The 21,339-nt window shown below is 35.7% G+C and overlaps 1 protein-coding gene across 1 annotated transcript; it reads right to left on the bottom strand.

The window, feature by feature from the left end:
• Nucleotides 1-7,563: 7,563 nt before the first annotated feature.
• Nucleotides 7,564-21,338, bottom strand: LOC140149199 (tubulin-specific chaperone cofactor E-like protein). Its single transcript, XM_072171413.1, has 9 exons — nucleotides 21,009-21,338; nucleotides 17,840-18,031; nucleotides 16,163-16,298; nucleotides 14,860-14,950; nucleotides 12,996-13,497; nucleotides 12,173-12,231; nucleotides 11,389-11,525; nucleotides 11,018-11,186; nucleotides 7,564-9,876 (listed from the first exon to the last, which is right to left on the bottom strand). The coding sequence occupies exons 1-9, from the start codon at nucleotides 21,165-21,167 to the stop codon at nucleotides 9,684-9,686; spliced, it is 1,638 nt and encodes a 545-aa protein (XP_072027514.1). The 5' UTR covers nucleotides 21,168-21,338; the 3' UTR covers nucleotides 7,564-9,683.
• Nucleotide 21,339: the final 1 nt, after the last annotated feature.

The raw sequence follows: 21,339 nt of genomic DNA, 5'->3' as shown, positions 1-21,339 counted from the left end.
TTTGCTAATGTGCACACTGAGGCAAAAAAATCTTCAAATTTTTCACCTTGTTTTTGTTGCCTGCTGTTGAAAACATAATCACTTGTATGTTTCATTCTTTTCACCAATTGCATGTGCATTGAACTTTTGTATGATTACATCTAAGTTTACGCTTTGCTGGTCATTTGTGAAATGAAAACTGTTATAGATTTCTATGGCTTTTACCCCTATACTATGCAGGAAGACTGCTGTCTGATACTCAGGCGGTTGCTCATTTATTTTAGCTACAATAACATAGTTCCTCCACATTTGTCTCCATGTCTTCCATTGTTCCATGGATGTAAGTTCAAGAGGCGGCTTTATGCCTGGAGGTACATGCATTTGCAGTGCCTGGTTCCCGATGCCTGCTTGATCGGGTGGTGGTTGTGACTCTGCTCCGCCATGACCGTCACTATTTTCATTTGGTGGAGGCATATCATCTAACGCGACCGCTTATTTACCGTATTGAAACCTTCTTTACAACTTGCTACATACTATTGTATCTTTGATTTGAATGTAGCTGGTCCAATTTTGGCAGTAAAGATCACCGCTTGCCACCATGTAACACAACATACTCGAAGTTTAGTCAATTGAGATCAGCATGTTTATTTATCTAGGGATGGGCGATATCCTAAATGGCCGTGATATGATTAATATTGTTCATCATAATATTATACAACACCCTTGGCTCATACAATTTTAATACTGAACATATTCTTATAAATATTAGAGAGCATGTTAATGAGTGAGTTATGATTTTCTCTCATATTAGCATATTCATCCTTCATTGTATTGATATCATGTTCACAATGCAGGCATTCTGGGAGATTTTCTCTTCCAGGCTCTCCTGTAGTCTTGCGGTAATCTTGTCTACAAGAGTGTCGGATGTTAAGAGGATATTGGTAGTTGTATCTGCCAATGAATTGAGTAGTGATCATCATTAATTAAAACTTGGCGAAGTTGACTGGCCAGCTTGGTTTGTGTGCTGACAGCTGGTGTTGACAGCAAATCACACGGTTGGGTGCCATTTTGATGAGGATGTTGGTGATGATGTAGAATTTCCCTTTCTGCCTCGAAAACTTTGGGATTTTGTCTCCTTCCTATCGCCCATTGTATTCTTAGATGGTGTAGCAGAGTGAAGATCTACTTGAATATTTGCTGTAAATTGATGAAAATTGTGTTTCAACCGGATCGTAAGAGATGTCATGTTCATGTTCATACATTTCTAGTGTGACATGCATGAATTGTTTGAAAATATTCATAAATATGATAAAATGTTAACCATGTACTTGTGATATTAAAAAAAAATAATAAGATTTTAAAAATGTTAAATTGACAATCAATTCAGTTGCAAGGTAAAGTAGATACAAAAAAATATCTTACTAATTTTTAGGAAACCTATAGGTTCATTTCCTAATGTTATAATTGAATTCATCTTTATGATGTCTTTTACAGTAGTGATAAAGTGAATCCTCCCAGCCCTCTACAAACTTTCTTTGATATTTCCTGCAAAGTTGGGTTATGGGTGTGGTGAGTAAATGTTGGCCAGTATACAAGGGTGAGAACCAGGGTGACACTCAAATAAAATAGTGTACACATGAATACCTGGTACCAAATTCTGTTATCAAACTCTTTTGGGTGCAATTTACAAATATTGTGGAAAAGGTTCTTCTTAAAAAAATTTTCAATGCCTAAACATGATATGTAACATGGGTTACATACTTGCCTTGTCAAAAAGGAAAGGATTTTGTCTCGAGGCCAGTGAAATTTCAGCTATACAAGCTGCATGTGCTGCTTCTTGGTCTAACTTTTCAGAATGGGAAAATCATGTTTGCTGTGGGAGTAAAATGGAAATAATTGTGCCAAAGTAATTTAAATACAGGACTTAAATTTGATTTATCAAGTTTTAACCCTGCTAAAATAAATTTGATCAGTCACGGATCATTGTGAAACAAGCCCCAAATCTCATGAATCTTATTGAAACTGGTCCACATATGCATGTCATGGATCTTAGTGAAATGGGACTCCCATTTTTTATTCTTGATTAAGAGCGGTTGATGCTCTTCATATTTTTGACCTCTCTGTCAACAAATGTATTTTTGGTATTTTCATTGGAACCTCTACAGTAACATTAGTGTACAATACACAAAGGACTAATTTCACTTTTTTTAATGTACATATTTTGACAAATAAAACTTATAGGGTCAGCATCACAAAGTGTAAGAATATACTGTTAACTGTAAAGAGTATTGTTTAATGTAAGCAACTGGTGATGATAATGTTATTACTGTACATGTATTAATGTACATAGATGTGTAATTTAGCTTTACCTTGTATATGTGAGAGGACAGTAACATTAGTGTACAATAGTTTCACAAAGGACTAATTTTACTTTTTTTAATGTACATAATTTTGACAAATAAAACTTCTAGGGTCAGCATCACAAAGTGTACATAAGAATATACTGTTAACAGGAAAGAGTATTGTTTAATGTAAGCAACTGGTGATGTTATTACTGTACATGTATTAATGTATGTAGATGTGTAATTTAGCTTTACCTTGTATATGTGAGAGGATTCATCTTGACAAAATTGTCTATTTTAATTTCTTGAGTTTTGTGCACATTGACAAGCATTCTTGCTCAACTCTTATCAACCAGTTTTGTGAAAATGAAATTTCTCATTGCAAAAACTTTTCCGAAAAAAAATCAATTTCATCTGACCAGCAAGGAACTAAAAGATGGATCCAAAAAGATATAAATGTGTTGCAGCAAAATGTGACACAGCACTCAATGGGGTAAAACAACAAAGTTAAGACCTGACATTTCGACAAAACATTTCTTTTTCAAGGGAGAGAGACCACCTCTCAAGGATAAAAAAACAAAAACTGGTCTCTCTCCCTTGAAAAAGAACAGTTTTGTCTTTTCGAAACGTCTGGTTTTAAAGTATTTCTTTTTAATTTGTTTATAAATCTCATCTTTTAGTGTGCCTGCTTTTATGTTCTATCCATTGGTATGTTTGATTTAATTTTGTTTCATACTTTGTATATCATATGTTGTATTCCATCATGAGTATATTTTAATTTCAGGGGAAATATCATGCTTTCAAAATAGATCCTAATCAGTGTTTTGGTCATACTTTGCTATAGGAGAATTTTTTTGCCATTTTTTGATGATTAACGCAAAATTTTGAAAAACTACCCTTTTTATGTGTTTTTCCACAACAAGTATGATATCCACCTCAGAATACAAGTGCCCAAACCCAATTTTAATGTGGATGCCAGTGCATAATAAATCTTCATCATTATTTGTATGGTCTGGTTGGAAACTGGAAAAAGGTAAGGGATGAAAGCAAAACTTGACCTGCTGTTGACCACTGATTCCATCCAGTTCTGTCTGGTTTCTATTGTTCTAAACAATGGAAACCGGACGGAACTGGCAGTCAACCGCCGGTCGAGTTTTGATTTCATTCCTAACTTATATTGCACTGCAAAAAATGATGTACCATAACCACTTCTACTATACTTTACACACAAAAGTAGTAAGTGTATGGAGTATTGCAAACAATTAGCACTAAACAAGGTTTATACAGGTATTTGTGTAAATTATAAACACTCCAACATATTAATATGACCAGTATCAACATGTTGGGAAGTCTTACATTTCATACCAAAATATTTCTATTGTAAATGAGTTATAGTTTGTCATATAAAATGCCTCTTATAAACAGGCCTCAAAAGAATTAAGATACTAGTTACTGTTTTGACCGATTTTAACAAATGAAGTCACAAATCTGAGCTAAAAGATGCAGCTATATTGGCCGCTGGTTCTAATTATGACACAGCTTTCATTGTTTAAGATATACAGGGATGAACATAATTGTTACCTTTAATTCTTTGTAGTCTGTATGTATATTACTGCATGTAATACATGCAAGTGTTTAAAAATGTTATCTATATTACCGTATTGGTCCGAGTATAGTCCCACCCGTTTTTAGGTGAAAATTTTTCACAATTGGGGGTGGGATTATACTCGATTTCAAAAAAAAAAAAAATTTTTTTTTTTTTTTTTAATTTTTTTTTTTTTTGTTTGATTTAAAATTTTGAACTAAAAAAAAAAAAAAAAAAAAAAAAAAAAAAAAAAAAAAAAAAAAAAAAAAAAAAAAAAAAAATTTCAAGATGTTTTGTATTTTTAATGTGAAAATTGATATTTTGTATTCATGTCATACTCTATTAATGATATCAAAATGCATTGAATTTGAATGCATCTTGATATCATTAATAGAGTATGACATGAATACAAAATATCAATTTTCATATTAAAAATACAAAACATCTTGAATTTTTTTTTTTTTTTTTTTTTTTTTACAATTTCTGGAATTTTTCGAAAAATGGGGTGGGATTATACTCGAACGTGGGACTATACTCGGACGAATACGGTATATGTTAAGTATTGAGTGGGCTACAATGGGATGCAGTCTTGGTGTAGTCTGCAAATCACTAAGACAGCATCTCATTGTGTGCCAATTGAATTTGATTCAATTACTTTATGTGGTCATTTTCAATTGCCTCAACCAATTTACATCATGAAAAGATGCTCAAACATTACTTAAAGTAGAAATAAAATTGTAGCATATTAAATTATATTAGTAATTGTAGTGTATTCAAATAACTTAGACAGGTTTAATTGCTTTATCAATAACTGGCTTGTTTCTCCAGAAGTGTAAATGCAAAATGTTTTTCTTTCATGATTAACAAGCTTCTCTAATAACAATTGAAACTGTCCCAAGTTAATTGCACGCACAATAATCGTTGGACATCATGTTAATTAAAAGGACATTTCGTGATCCACAGCCTCATCCCCCACTTTTTACAAAAAAAGTTGAGATTTTTATACCACGGAAACCTCTGGCTACATGTTTATGTACCAAAAATTTCTTGCAGATTAATTTGTTTAGCAAAAATTTCGTCAAATTTACAACAGTGGCTTATGGAGCAGTGTAAAGATGAGAGTTAACACAAAATCTGAATCAACTGAAATTTTGGGAATAAGCTTTTTTCATGGATATCTACTGTAAATGTCATAAAAAAAGGATGCTAGGATCACGAAAAAGGACTATATGTAAACCGTTGTCATTTTGTTGTACATTTTCCATTCTTTTTTTTTTTTTTTTTGCTCTCCGTTCATGTTAATGATCGTTCCCTCCTGTAATAGTGCTTTGAGATTTGTTTGTAAAGCACGTGTATCATTCTCTTTAATTGTTGTTTATTATTATTATTATTATTATTATTATTATTATTATTGTGTATAGTATTTTGTTAAGGAAGTTAAATGTGATATCCATTGTACAATAAAACATAAGAAAAACAAGACTGATTGGTAGTATGACTAAATTTATTGCTGTACAGTGTATAAATCAGTGTAATATAATGCACATCATATAATTACATAACATATGCTTACATAATATATTCTCTTTATATGTCTATTTGGGACACATCCCCTCTTACCCCCAGGTTTTTCCCCCCTTTCCCAGGTAAAAGTTTGAGGGAAATTTTATTCCAACTGACCAGCAGGGAATCAAAGGATAGATCAAAAAGGATACAAGGATGCCACATTATTATATATCCCAGCTCCTGTGACACCTCGGTAATTTTTGTACACCTCGGTACCTTTGTAATTTTCCTGGACCTTTGCATTGTAATTAGCCTTTTCGAAGCATGGCATACAAAATAGGAGCGCAGTCTTCAATCTGGGTAAAACCCAGCAAATTCTGAAGACTTTGCCCACTTCATGCAGCACCATCATATTATGTCAAAAAGGCTAATTGTAATAGGCATGATAGGTACTATTAGCATTTTGCAAAATCAATATAACAGGGCTGTAGTGCCAGTTTTCATGCCCCTCCAGTGAGCATATGTGTATGTAATCCTTTCCAGCAAACTATGCATGAGGTGTCACTGGATTTGGAACAGATTATAACAAAGGATCAATTTAAACACAGCAAATATGTGACACAATATCCCATGGGGGTAATAAATAAATATACAAAGTTAAAAAACAGGATGTTTCACGACAAACATTTTTTTCAGTCAGCTTCCAAAGACACACCACCTCAACATTCCAGGGGAGGATATCCACCAAAAAATTGATGATGTGCCCCCCACCCCAGGATTGAAAGCTCAGACCTGAGAATAACTGTAGAAAAATATAAATTTATTGCAAGAAAATAGTGTTATTGCAGCCTTAGTTTCTTTTTACACATTAAAATGTACACAAATAATACAAAATATGAATGCCATGCTAGTTTCATACAATTGGCAATCCTACTTACACAAACTTAAAAGTGCTATTCCAAATAGAGTGATCCTGTTACAAGTTGTAATATTTCTATAAATATGCCATCAGTTATCTAAGTACCAGGGCAGCTGCTCCCTGTGTGAGTAGTAGAGCTTTAGTCAAGCGTGTCTCTGACTTCAGACATATCAGACAAAAGCTTGACCACTCAGACAGGCAATGGCTGCACCGGTGCTGCCAAAGGGCTTACTTGTAGAAATACTATAACTTAAGGCCAGTGTAATGGGAGAGAACATGGACCTTTTCGAGCATCATTATTTCTGAATTGTATGTCAAAAGTATATAAAACTACATTTTTGGAAAGGAAATGAGTCAAGGAATCCCATGGTGACGTCAGATTTGTTCAAAAATCTTGAATTTTTGAAAAAATAACAAAAATTCAATTTTTTACCACATTTTTTTTGTGACAACTTAGAAAAAAAATCCGTTCGGAGCAAAGAAATTCAGTTAGCTTTTCATAAAGAAGAGACATGAACTTAGGGAAGGTTTTTTATTTTTTTAAATTCGTCTGTTTTTTGAAATATTGAAAAAACATGTGAAAAAAGCAATTTTGTCACTCTATTAAGCTAAAAATTGCACAGAATGGTGTATATTTTTGTTTAAAACAAATATTTTGAAAGAATGAGAAAACCTTCCCTAGGCTTTGATGTACTCTAAACAATAGTGCAAAAAGTTTACCTTTTGCTTGCATATTTTTCGAATTATCTTGTCACAAAAATCGTGCAATATTGTCAAAAATGAACTCTGAGAAATCGACGTTTTAGTAAAAAATGTCAAAATTATGCACAAAACGTCCTTATATTTTAAAACGGTAAGACATATCACGCTTGTAAAAGCTGTATCTGGTGCATGGTCTAAATATGCATCTTTTTGCACCAATAAATCTATAATGTCTGCTTTCAGTGCGCCAGCCAAAATTCAAAATAATTAAAAAATCTAAGTGGCATTTTGACTGCAAATTTTGTTTTGTTTACACCACATTTGCTGGCGGGAACAACAAACCGAATGCGCCTAGACTGCGTTGGACATACGCGCAGAGTTGTGCCGTGTCACGCTAAGCGAATCGCGCGCGTAATCAAAATATTTTGCATTCGCGCATTTCTGACTCATTATTTCCCGCCAATTCACTAAGCTGTATTGAGCCATGTGACTTTTTAGAGTTGAAAAGAGTGAAACAAATCAAGCAAAAATACGAGTAAATATTAGCAAGTTGTATTTTATCAGTTTCAAGTGAAAGAATACATCTTAGTGTTGATAAATATCAAGAAATCTCAAATTCGGGTGTGAACGAATGTGTCTTCCATTACTCTGGCCTTAACATAACAGAATAATATTATGAATTCCCGTTGAGAAAGCATGTTTACTTCTTTGACCCTGTAACATTCAACAGAGCAACATTCTTGGTGGAAATGAGTAAGGTTTGATCTTTCCCTAGAAAAGTCCTAATCTGAAGGCTTCAGAGCTAGGCTCTGAAGATGGCACTCGCTAGAGTTCCGAAAGCTCAGCCCTCTGAAAAGGACTTCTCTAGGGAAAGATCAAACCTTACTCATGTTTACCGACCTAGAGCACCAAGTAATTTCAAATCATTCTTGGTGAAAGTAAACTGGCCTCAAAAATAAACTTATAATTTTTCACAAGGTCATATCTTAACATCCTGTTCATAAAATTGAACAAAAATTGCACACAGGATTACTTAAATACTCTACTCTAAACGCTGGTCAGTAACCAAAATGCACTGACATGGAACAGCTTCCTGGACCACATTCACAGCCCAATAATTGGCACCCAACAGAAGAAGTCTGAGTAAATGGAATAGTGTGGAACAAGACCTGTTTCTTAAAGAAAGTGTGTGAAAAGCAGAAGCAGCGCCGTTCCACACTATTCCACTTACTCTTTTGAAATAATCGCCTGTGTAAGGAACTTGTACGCATTCTCACAGATTTCTTTTGCTGGGTTCCAATTGTTCGCCTGTGAATGTGGTCCCAGAAGCTGTTCCGTGTCAGTGCATCTTACTGTTGTGTCAGTTGGACGTACAACTGCTTGGTTACTGGCATGTTTTTAGAGATCCTGTGTGTAATTTTTGTTCATTTTTATGGACAGTATTTTAAAATATGACCTTGTGAAAAATTATTGAGGCCAGTTTAGATTTATTTCAAGGACGAAATACTTGACTTGTGAGAGGATCTGATCCAATCAGGCCAAAGGCAGCAATTGTGAAATAGAGATGGCTATTCCAGTTGAAATTCATACACCCCCTATGGAAAAAATGACCTTAATCTCTCACACAGGGAGTGTGGATTTCAAATGGAGTTATCTGAATGGGTGATTCCATTTGAAACCTACACATCGTGAGTGGGAGATTAATGCCATGTCTTCCATAGGGGATATATGGATTTTGACTGGATTAGTCTGTTATAGGTAAGAAATTAAGAATAGAGAGCAAAAACAAGATAATTGGCATCGTAAAATCATGTATATTTGCAGGGTTACAGGTATTTCAGAAATAGTATGCTTGGTCAGTACACTTTTTTCAAATTCCTACCCTTGTCCAGATTGGATCAGATCATGTCTCATTTATTAATCAATTAATACATAATGAGCATATTTTACAGATGCCCATTACATGAGCATAGTTCACAGAGATGCCCATTACATGAGCATAGTTTACAGATGCCCATTACATGTCAATTTACTACAGAATTTTTCATTCCTGTTGTTACAACAGACTATACCTATAATCAAGGAAAATATTGTTGGCTCAATGTGTTAATGTTATTACCTTATACAATGTTGAGCAGAGCCATGTCAGTAGCAGACCAGTAAGACCCCTCAACATTAATTGATGGGCAAGTGTGGCAGAAAGGGATGAGTATCTGCTTCAAATACATGGCAGATTTGTGCAACTCAGATGCAGGGTTGTGATGACAGTGCTCATTTTAAAAATATGACCAAGTGTACGTGGTAACCATTTTTTCCTTGACTGTAGATATCCAACAGGATGAAACGGAATAAGCTGTTAGTTGGTAGAATAAAATAACCAATGGGATGAAACCGAATAAGCTGTTAGTTGGTAGAATAAAATAACCAATGGGATGAAACCGAATAAGCTGTTAGTTGGTAGAATAAAATAACCAATGGGATGAAACCGAATAAGCTGTTAATTGCACGTTAGACCCACTTTTGGGTTAGTATAGCCTCAATATGTGTAAAAATCATCATTTAACATTTTCCTAAGCTGCTCAGCGGGGAGTGACTGGACCCTGCTTCAATAGGGCAGCCCCATAACGTTGTGGTTCTTGTCCTGAGCTACTCAGCGGGGAGTGACTGGACCCTGCTTCAACAAGGCAGCACCGCGACGTTGTGGTTTCTGTGAAACATCAATATGTATCTCATCTCCATCCATCATATCATAGCGACTCATTGGCAGTGTTTCTAGGATAAGTTCTTCTAATTCGGACCCATCATCCTCTCTGCTTTTGGGTAAGTAGTATAACTTTAAGAACCTGTCAAGATAATAAAGGATATAAGATTTATTCTTTTGCTTTTGCTCACTTTGACCTGCTTATTCACACACATCCCCAGACTCACCTCACCCCCCCCTCTTGCTTGACCCCCTAAGTGCGGAGTTTGTGTGAGATTCTAACAGTGGAGTTTTTCGCACATACACCCACAGGGGTATTCACATCACAAATTTGGAGATGTTATACCCCTCTATGGCTCAAAGACACTGTTTTTGAAGCTATCGCCAACTGTGGAGCTCCAATTAGCATGTGAAGAATACCCACACCTTCACAGTTTGAATGCAAATGCATACCCAAATTGACCCTCAACCAGGGATATTCCCAGTTGGCGATGAATTTCCACAGCTGTAATAGTATGTTTCCCCAATTACATATGTCTCAAAACATCCCCATTTGAAAGGCAAAATTGCACAAATTTCACACAAAAATTTAAAGGCCAAACTTGGGAGAGTACCAAACACTTTCCAAGTGTTTACACACAAAGACCCAGTTGCATAGCTGAACTGAGGATATCCCTGTTTGACTGTGTTTAATAGGGAAAACAAGTGCCCATACACACCCCACACACATGGAACCAATGATATCCCTGTTTGAATGTTGTGTTTAATAGGGAAAACAAGTGCCCATACACACCCCACATGCATCTCACCTGTAGTCACTTTTCCTTTACACATAGCCAGGTTACCAATTCACTTGCTCCCTCACTATCAATTGATTACACTAGCTCACCAATTCACCCACTCACTTATTACACATCTTAGTTACAAGCAGACATTTGATAATTTAAAGGATAATGTGGCATTGGAGTGAACTATTGCATCATACACCTATGTTTGGCAAACACAATGTACAATATTCATAAAAACCAAAACTCTTGTTTTTAATTTGCTGGTGGTTTTGTATGAAGGATACTTGTGTATTTATTTACATCAAAGTTTACCAGTAAGTCTATGGAGAGGGTGGTTATTGAGGGTGCTACACCTCTTTTTTCCCCATAAATTTGCAGCAGTTCACTTAGGCCACCTTGTCCTCAAAAAAATAATTGTCCTATTTGTCAATGCTTAAAAAAAAATACAGACATTGGATCACACTTCATGTAACACAATATATTAATTCAACTTACATGGGAGACTTTCTGACAAGCTTACTGCTTATTTTCTTGAGAATTCCAACTGGCTCTGTGACACACACTTTCTCCTGGTGAATGCAGCGCCCTCCGTAGACAAACGACAAGCATGCAAACTCAGTAAAATTGCGTCCAATGTCAACCACAGATAAGGATTTCAGCTCACCTTTAGAAGAGAAACACAAAGAACTAAAGTGATTGTTCAGTGGACATAAAAGATTCAGAGTCTAAGGCTCTGCATTTTTGGAAGGATGGGAAGGGGGCCATTTTGGACCCCAAATATTCTGAATAATATTAATAATAATGATGTTGCTTTACAGCAGAGGTAAGTTGGTAACTCTTATTTGTTAGTTTTTCTCGCAACTTACCATGTTTTTGGACCAATTCCCTGTATCGTTTTGGTGGATCAGGTTTGTCACTGAAGTAGCGAACATAATGACGCTCTGATTTGTCTGTTTCTGTAGGAGTCAACTCGCTTCCATTTAGGACATCTACATTTGGAAGGCTGTTAAAAAATAGTAAGAAACCATGCACCCTTTACTTCCAAATCAAGTGAAATAAAACACCTTGAACATATTAGACACATTGCGATTTCCAAACATGCTTATCGAACACCTGTGCAATCTATTCAAAATCAATCTCCTCTGACGGGATTTTTAATAGATTGCACGGGCATTAGATACATACATTTGGAAATCGCAATGTGACCATTCACAACGAACCTGCACATTTAAGAATCTTCAGATTTTGAATTAATCATTAAAACAAGCTTTAAAATGATATCTCACATATCATAATTCCTTGACATATAGCTATTCAAAAATCAACATTTGGTCTGAAAATTCCTCTTTTCTATTGATTTCTGTTCGTTTTATTGACACTGGGTTCGTCGTGGATGGTAATATATAGCAGAACTATTAAGAGATGAATTACAGTGGCCCACAGATCAGTGTCCAAAGTATCTCAGAGGAACCTCAAACTTAAGTTTTACTGGGTTTGTGCATGAGAACAATACTGAGCTTTCTGCTTACACCAAAAAAATGGGCTGTCAATTGAATCACTCACCTTTAGAGTTGATTATTTTCAGAATTTCAGGAGTTATATTGATATTTTAAATGTTAGGCCAACAGAAGAAATAACAAGAATTGTTACCTTGCTATGAACAATCTTCTTCTGTCATCTTCAGGTAAGTCTTTTCCTAGTGGAATATCCTAGGACAAAATCAATTATATGAATAAAAAAGAAAATGGAAATTATAGTTAAATTATTTATAATAATATTAATATGTACTAATTTGTACCTAGCATAGTGAACATTGGGGTCATACCTACCCTTATCATTTTGCCCCACCCTTTTTACCAAGGCATCCTTTATACTGAATCAACAAAGCCCAAACTTTTGGAATATGCACATGCAATGCACATGTGCGTGCATGTAGCGCCTCACGGACGTGGCTCAGGTCCCGCTTAAGTTAAGGGCTCTGGAAGCTCTAGGGTCCTAAATGCTCTCAGGTGCAAGTTAGAAACTAAGCTGATTTTAAAAGTAGTGATTTAAGTGTGCTATGCAAAGGCATGAACCCATAAACCCACAAGCCTCAGCACACTTTACAACCCTGCCTTTTTATTTTACTCATACCCTTTATACAGGCACAGTTTTAGACCCACCCCCATTTCTGCCTAGACGAACACCCTTCCTACAGGGTGGACTGCTCACTATGCTAGCCAGTTGAGCAGGTAACCAATAAGGTATATTGCTGATAGCAATTGTTAGGCAAACGTGATGCATGCTGGGAATGAAAAGGGCCCAAAAATTTGAGCCCTTTTCATTCCCAGCATGCATCATTTTTGCTTATCAATCGCTATCAGCAATATACCCTATTAAAGGCCCAACAGGAACTTTTACCTACATGTACTTGCATACTGGAGTCTTATCAAAAGTCTTACATAAGTACAAGCAACTTGCATGAAATGCTTACCCTTATTTTCAAGGATCTCAACTTTGGGAATGTCCTTAAAGCCTCAATGTCATTCCAACTAGAAAGCTTTGTATTGCTTACACACAACACAGACAAGGCTTGGAATGCCATGGTAACATCGTCATCTCCATCCTCCTTTTCCACAGTTATTTCATCTGAGTCTATTGCAGTAGCCCCAATGCCAGATTGCACACTCCCATCCTCCTGATTACTACATTCTTCCTGAGTACTAGTGGAATCAGACACATCATTTGGCAGCTCTTTGTCTGGTTCAGATTCACCCTGGATTTCTTCAAGTCCATTTTCTTCCGTCTGAGAAGCACCTTTTTCCAAAGCAGGTGGCTTTGTAGACTCCTTGCAGCTTGTTGGTTCATTTTCCTGAGATGGTGTATGTGAGTCAGCAGTTACCATGGTTACAGGAGATATGTTTAAGAGAGGGTTGTCAGACAAGATGAGAGTGTGTAACTGAGGTAAATATTGAAGTTTGATGACATCTTCCCATCTGGCAAAAAAATAAAATATAGACAAACAACCTATTTATTAACTTTTTTTTTTTTTTTTTTTTTTTTACGACATGGCATAACTGGGCATTAACAGCAGAGACAAATAAATCATTTAGAAGCTGCTGACGAGGATGCACCCAGAAAGCGATTAACCTCCCTGCTAAAGCTGGCCCTCGATCTAATGACTGGAATTTGGGCAGGTAGAGAATTCCATAATTGGGCTGTAGATGGTAGAAATGATCTTTCATGGCTGACAAGGTTTGATCTTGGGACTTCCACTGCTAGGTCATGGGATCTCACAGACCGTCGCAACCTGGGGTCATGGACATGGATGTCTGGCATCAGCTGGCATAACAACTCAGGGGCCTCCTTGTAAAACATACAATGGAAGAGGGTGGCTGCTCCAACTGCCCTGCGGTGGCTCAATGGCTGAATACGATGATCTTCATACTCATTTGTTGGCAGACCAATGACACGCTTAGCTCTATTTTGGATGGAGTCAAGCTGAGCTAGTGAGGTGGGAGTTGCACCAGTCCAAGCACTGCTGGCATATTCCATTTTGATCGTATCATGGCCTTGTAGATGATGGCTCTCTGTGCAGGTAGAATATAGGGTGAAGCTCTTCTGAGGAGTCCCAGTCGCTGACCGGCTGTCTTTGACATTTTGGTGACTACTTGGTTCCAGGACAAGTTGTTATTCAATGTAAGACCTAGAAGGTCCACGCTTTCAGCTTCTTCAAGAGTATAATATATATATTTATATACTTTATAGTACCAAACAGGCGGGCCTAAATTTTACAGTTGCAGTAACAAAACCTCACAATGTTTGCCTATTTGTTACTATTACTAAGCAGATTATCCATCAGGCATCTACAGGGTGTATCAATAAAATGCAACCAAACTTTGGCCCCCTTTTTCACAGGCTAATATTTTTCATTGGCCATAATATTATTTTTGTAACATCTTTTAACCAGCTATGATGGGACCAGGCAATATTGGCAGAATTACTGAACAATCTGGATATAGAAAAAAAATGTTTTACAGGTGGATGTGCTTGCCAAATAGAGTTGGTTGGTCAGTTTTTTGGGGGGCAAGAGTCTAAATGACCTAAAAATAGTTACAGAAAGTTTGACAAATCTGAATTTTTTTCACTGTAATGTCACCATGGGTAGTTAATGTCAAGTGTGCACCATCCCATTTTACCTACAGGTAGGATGGGGGTGTATGTGTGTTTGTTTATGGTGTACATCATGCTATGCCCATTTATTTCACTAAACTTGAACTGATTGAATTTTAGGATGGTATATCCCATATGTGATAGCAGAGCTAGAGTTTCCCATTTTACAACACACTGAGTAGTACCTGCTGATGTTATTTCCATTGAGTCTAAGACACTTGAGAGCAGGTAGACTTTCACACAGTCTGTCAGTGCTGGTTGATATATCATCAAAGCCTGGAAAAAGATCATAAATGTGTAAACAAATTATTTACAAATATGTGACATGATCAAGGGGAATGAGTTGGATGTCACTAATATTGATTTTGAGATATAAGTAAAGAAAGTGTTAAAATTCTTTTGTTTTATATTGTTTTCAGCGATTGATAAATTGACATAACTTCGCAAAGAAGAGTTGTATCAACATGAGGTTTTCAGTTTCTGAAAGCTCTAAATGTCCCTTTTAAAAACGTGTGTAAAACTCATTTTTGACCAGGGTCGACATGTGACTCATTCCCCTTGATCATGTCACATATTCTTCACAGGCAATAATACGCTGGAAATCCATTCAAAGTGATGACAATTTTCAATTTGCAGAAAACAAACAAAATACAAATGAAATAGAAATGAAATACAAACTTCATTTGCCTATGATCCTAAGTTGATTTGTATTGACTGATGACTTTGGGTTGATGGTGTCACACATAATTGTAGGATGCTTTGTACAGTTCCGGTATGTCATCTTTTGAATATAAAAGTGCTACGGTAGAGTCGACTAGAGCTTAGATTTTAACATTATTTTCACTAATTTAAAATGTTAATCACACAGTTCTTCCAAAAAATGATTTGTAGCCAGAAAAAAAAAAGCGCAATGATTTATAGTGCGCTAGGCACAGGCACAACTCCTAGACATTGATCCACAAGCCTCAGCAAACTTCACAGGTTGTCGCTGACCACTATGGCCCACATCATTCCATAAACCATTAAACAACAATTCAGGGACTTTGCTGCTTCAAGAGCACACAACCTAGACATTCCACAAATAACCTTTGACACAACCACGATCAGCTCCCCGAGTTTCGTACGGGTTACAACGAGACAAATTAGCAATAAGTACCTTGTCCAGGGGAATTTCAAGCTTACTCAATTTTTCCACGAGAGCATACTAGGCACTGCCAGGGTTCGAACCCACAACCTCTCGCACCATAGTCGAATGCCTTATTGATTGAGCTAACAATGCAACCCTAAATGGTAAAAGTTTTAAAAAGAAAATAGATCGGGAGTGTCGACATAACCAAAAATGGACACCTAAACGTCGACATAGCCAAAAAAAGGACCCCTAAACGGTAATACCACTCAAAATCGGACCCTTTTTCAAATTTTTCATTAATCACTTTTATATGAGTGCCTCTACGTATACTGTGCACCATAGAAACATAAGAAACCTACCATTCTGACAAAGATGAAGCTCTTGAAGCTTAGGCAGGTGACAACCTAAAGTAATTGCTTGGTCCCAAGTTACTTGAGTGCTGTTCAGAACCAAGTCATTAATCCCAAATGTTTGGCCCGCACATGGAGTAGGAACCTATATTGAAAAATTATTAATAAAATGTTATTCAATTAAGTTACAAATTCAAAACACAACTTTCAATAAGGTTACTGTAAAATTGGACATTTTTGTGCGCTATACTAATTTCTGTACTTTTAAGGGATCTAAAATGAGCGTTTATTGCGTTTCGACAGTATTTTTTTTTGGGACATGAGAGCACCTCGGACCTATCGAATTGCATTCTGAATACGAAGCATGTCTTTCTGATATCAAATAATTTTCATTTTTTGAAAATCACAATATAATACAAATTTTATGACAAATTATAAAAATTTGATATTTTTCAAATTTTTGATATATAACAGTCCTCGAAGTAGATTATATAAATCTAATGATATATTCTTAAAGTGTATGTAGCAGGGAGGAAAAGCCGACGGTCAATTGAAAATTTTGACCTTTCATATTGAAGATATGGATTTTTTCCCAAAAAGACCTAATTTTTTTGGTGTTTTGGGAAAAAATCCATATCTTCAATACGAAAAGGTCAAAATTTTCAATTGATCGTCGGCTTTTCATCCCACCTACATACACTTTAAGTATAAATCATCAGATTTATAAAGTTTACTTCAAGTACTGTTAAATATCAAAATATCAATTTTAATGATTTGCCATAAAATGTGTATTAAATTGCGAATTTCAAAAAATCAAAATTATTTGATATCAGAATGACATTCTTCGTATTCAGAATGCAATTCGATATGTCTGATGTGCTCTGATGTCCCAAAATAAATACTGTCCAAACGCTCATACCCCAGCCCTTAATGGTCCAAGCAGCTGACGCTAAAATTAACAATGCACAAATATCCTTTTGTGTATAGTTCAATGTATTAGAATTGCAATTCACAATTGGTAAAACGCAAACAAATTGAAGACAATGCTCAACATACATACATACCTTAGCAGACGATTCTATGATAGATCAAAATTATACAACAAATAAATTGAACTATTTGAAAAGAAAAAGCAATGTTTTAAATTCTTGGAGCAGTTTCTCTGCATGCTCCTTAGGCCTAAAAAAATTGTTTGATTGACGTAACATTTTCAAAAAAATTAGGGTAGGTAGGTCAGATTTTTTTTTTCACTTTTAAAGCTGTAAATTGTATTTGATAAAGGCCTGGGATTTGTTTTCCTTTTTTTTTAATTCCTTTTGTTTTTCATTATTATTATTTATTTATTTATTTATATTTTTTTTCAAAAAACAAACAAAAAAGTCTAGGGTCTGTCCTACTTTTAGGGTCGTTCGGGTTACGCCAATCATACACATTTGTAGGCCTTACTTGATTCCAAATGGCTTTCATGTTCATGTATATGTCGGAAAAACTTTCAACTCAAGAAAAACAAATGCATTTCTGAATTAGAAATTGGTTATCAATACATCATACTCTTGCTTGTATGTTTATTTCATCTTTATCAAGGAAATCAAACTGGAAGCACAATATTTCCTATAGATTTGAACTAAAATCAAACCTGCTTTGAAAAATTTTAAAACAATTCTGCGCCACCCAATATCGACTTACTTGTGTTCCTCCTAATGGATTCCCACTGAGATTGACAAATTTCAATGCAGGAAGATGATGAAAGATGGAGAGAACTTCATCCCAGTCATTGATGGAATTGAAAGATAAATCCAAATCAACAACATTGGGACAAAGAGAACGTAGTCCATTGGATGGAATGCCAGCTTTATTGATTGAAGATTTACATAGAACCTGAAGCAAACAAAATAAGAAAATGTGGATAAAAAAAGCAAACATTGACATTTATCCATTTTCAAACCAAAGTTATAACATGCTGAGGCAGGTCTTGTACAACACTCAGCTACATTGGTGTACACATGCATGAACAAAAAAACGCTTAAAAAGGGGTCATTTTTTTCGACGAACGCGTAACGCGCGTTCCGTGTTTAGGGGTCTAAAAATGCTGTTTTTCAACAAAAAGGGGTGTTTTTTTTGTAACCAGCAAAATTTGTTAAGGGGGTAAATTTTCGGAAATTCTAGGAAATACGTAGTACCAGATTTGAACACTGTTGATCCCCTCACAAATTTTCCCAATTAAGAATTAGCATCGTACCAATCGTTATGATAATACAGCACCCCATCCCGGCCCTCCATGTATGCTATACCCAATACAGTGTATTGATGACCGTCCCCCATACTAGCGTTCATTTCTGCATGAAACGAGATGAATTTTCCACCCAGCGTTCCAATGGAGCATGAACATCGATACGTAGTAAGCTTACAGGGCCAGTGTTTAGGCAAGTTTTTACAAGGATTCAACCGTCCGGACATTGCCCGGCGTATCAAATAACCAATCTTTGGTGAAAAAACTTTAAAAATATATTTTGTTTGGAAGAAATAAGAGTAAACAACGTTTATGTTATTTATTGTTTTATTTAAACAACTCTGATATAACATCTCTTGTAAACTTCAATGTCTTTCAACTTTTTTTTTTATCTTTCATGAATATCCTTTCATCTAGTTCTCTCATGGTACTTAAAGTTATTGTACTACTACTAGCTTTTTTATCTATGATACAAATTCCAGGGTATGATTTTTTTTTCAAAATGAGGATTGATGATTACTGTGTATGAAAGCCATTTGGAAGTTCATAGTTTGATATATTGTTTTCTATTTGAAATAAATTCTTACCTGATGAATTTTAAAAGAATGTGTACATTGGAATTCCTTTTTTAGCCATTGTGACCCTCTCCATTAAAGAGTGTTGTTGATATTAATAAAAAAAACCTGCTAAGGGGTCCAATTTTGACCAGAACCTGTTTAGGGGGTACTTTTTTGGGGGAAAGCGCCCTAAAAACCTGTTAAGGGGGTGATTTTGAAAAACAGGGTAGAACCTGTTTAGGGGGTGTTTTTAAATCCGTTGTTCACGCATGTGTACACCAATATAGCTGAGTGCCCTGCATACAACAGCAATTTTCTAAATTTGGTTTACCACATTTGTTATACATGTAATGTTCAATCTGATAGTGAAAATTAGCAGTACCAGCAGCATCTAGCCAGGGGGCAGCTTCCACCACCCAACCCCCTGTGGAACATCTTGTCCTCCCTGTGAGATGCTGATCATGCTGGCTGCCAGAATATAAGACGAGTATATCTCGTCCGGGATCTCGTCTCAGGTTACGCAAAAACAATGCGTTATGAGGCTGGCCACTGTACGTGGGGAGGAAAAGAAAACAAGAAGAGGACAACAAGTGGGGACAGAAATCCCACATGGCCAAACAGCTAGGTATAAAAGGCAAACCTCAGTTAACACATTGCTTAGACTTAGTCAGCCAAATTGGCCCAAACACAATACAAATTTTGCATAGAAAATTAAAAGAAAAGATAGGTCAAGGAAACCTATAAATATGTTGTCTAATGTCTTTACTTCACTTGACCCAAATATATAATTTATTTTTGTGATGAGAGAATTGCACATGGAATTTTAGAGGGATTTTAATAGCAGTTCCATAATTATAGAAAAGCTGCACTATCATTCATGAGACTATGCTGTTTTGTTTTGCAGTTGATGCATAATAATTAATATGATTATAAATCTTGGCTGAACATTTTTGATGATTCAAGTCAATCTTTGACAAGGTGTAACTTTGCTACTGAAAGCATGATGACAAAATGGTTTTCAGTTTTGGCTTTCTTTACAGTTTACACAAGGACTTTAATTTGATATATAAAATGATGTGGTTTGATGACAAATTTGAATTTGCCTTATATACCTACAATCTACATGCACATGATGTAGGGCAGGTTTTATTAAGGATACGATACATAATTTACGGACAAGTGACTCATTTCGGAATGCGATCATGAATTTTGAAGAAAAAAAAAGTTTCCACAGGCTTCGTTGAGATTCGAACCAGCGATTCGGAACTTCCTTTGATTACGCGTCTAGCGCTTTACCGCTCTGCCACGGTGGCAGTTGAGTGGAGGAGTGTAATGATAAATGATAAATCTCATAATGCCATCTTTAATAGCCTTTTGTTTACTAAAGATAGATTAGCCGTTTTATGCATAAAGAGCACAAACGTTTGGGAAAGGTTTCAAACAAATAATAAAGACACTGATGTGATGATGAAATTGCCTAAGTCAGGAAATATCTGCATCGCAATGTTTTGTTTTGGTTTTAGGAATTTGACCTTAAAATTTACGACTTCATGACATCATTCGAAATCAACAAAAGATATTTCAACAGTATATGGTCTCATTCTTTCTCTAGAATGTTTTGTACATGTATGTGAAATAGCTTCAACAATGGTTCGCTGCATAATGGTAAAAACAGCCTTGACCTAAAAAAAATATTTACTGATTCAGGCTAAATTTAAAATTGATATAAAACGTTTGTTTTTTGATCGATTACAAAAATTAATTTTTGTCATATAAAGAAATTGTGTCTGGCGTGAATTACACTACAGTTTTTTTATTCTTAGGGCTCTTTAACTTTTTCAAATAATTGTTTAAATGATAGAGTGAATCCCCTGGCCCTCTATAATTACGCACAAAAGATCGAGTCCCCTTAAATTAAAAAAGCCTGTCAACACTTTGTAACAATGATCAACACAATTGGATGAATCATGTCTGTAAGTTAGGCGGTTCATAAAAAGCTCCACTCTGGCGCTGGCATGGCATCGTATACTTATATACAGGAAAGGCAGGTCCAAGGTTTTAATCTTACCATGTTTTTCAGATATCCCAGTTCCACATCATCTGATGATGAACCACTTGTTGGAGTTGGACGATTACTGAAAACGATGTCAACAACAAAATTCTCTTGGTTTTCACCATCATCCTCACAGTATTTCTCTCTGAGCGCTTCCACAAATGTTCTCGACATCTTTAGTTACCTTCCTGACAATTTCAATCAGCTGTACATTCCGTGCCAAATAAAATATTGGAGTGTTTTAGCTGCAATACCGGTAGTTCCAACGTTTTGAAGTTGACGTTGTTGTTGATGAGGTCATTTCTAATCTTATCGCTGACTCGGGTCAACCATTCAACCAGGTTTA

Source organism: Amphiura filiformis, chromosome 3 (genome assembly GCF_039555335.1).
Source record: "Amphiura filiformis chromosome 3, Afil_fr2py, whole genome shotgun sequence".
Lineage (NCBI taxonomy): Eukaryota > Metazoa > Echinodermata > Ophiuroidea > Amphilepidida > Amphiuridae > Amphiura > Amphiura filiformis.
This window is presented reverse-complemented; position numbering and strand designations above follow the sequence as displayed.

Coding starts and splice junctions, on each gene's coding strand:
- LOC140149199 (XM_072171413.1), bottom strand. CDS start 21,167: ATGTCGAGAACATTTGTGGAAGCGCTCAGAGAGAAATACTGTGAGGAT. Junction 18,032..21,008: donor TGGGATATCTGAAAAACATG/GTAAGATTAAAA, acceptor TGTTTGCTTCAG/GTTCTATGTAAATCTTCAAT. Junction 9,877..11,017: donor CTTGTCAGAAAGTCTCCCAT/GTAAGTTGAATT, acceptor TTATCTTGACAG/GTTCTTAAAGTTATACTACT.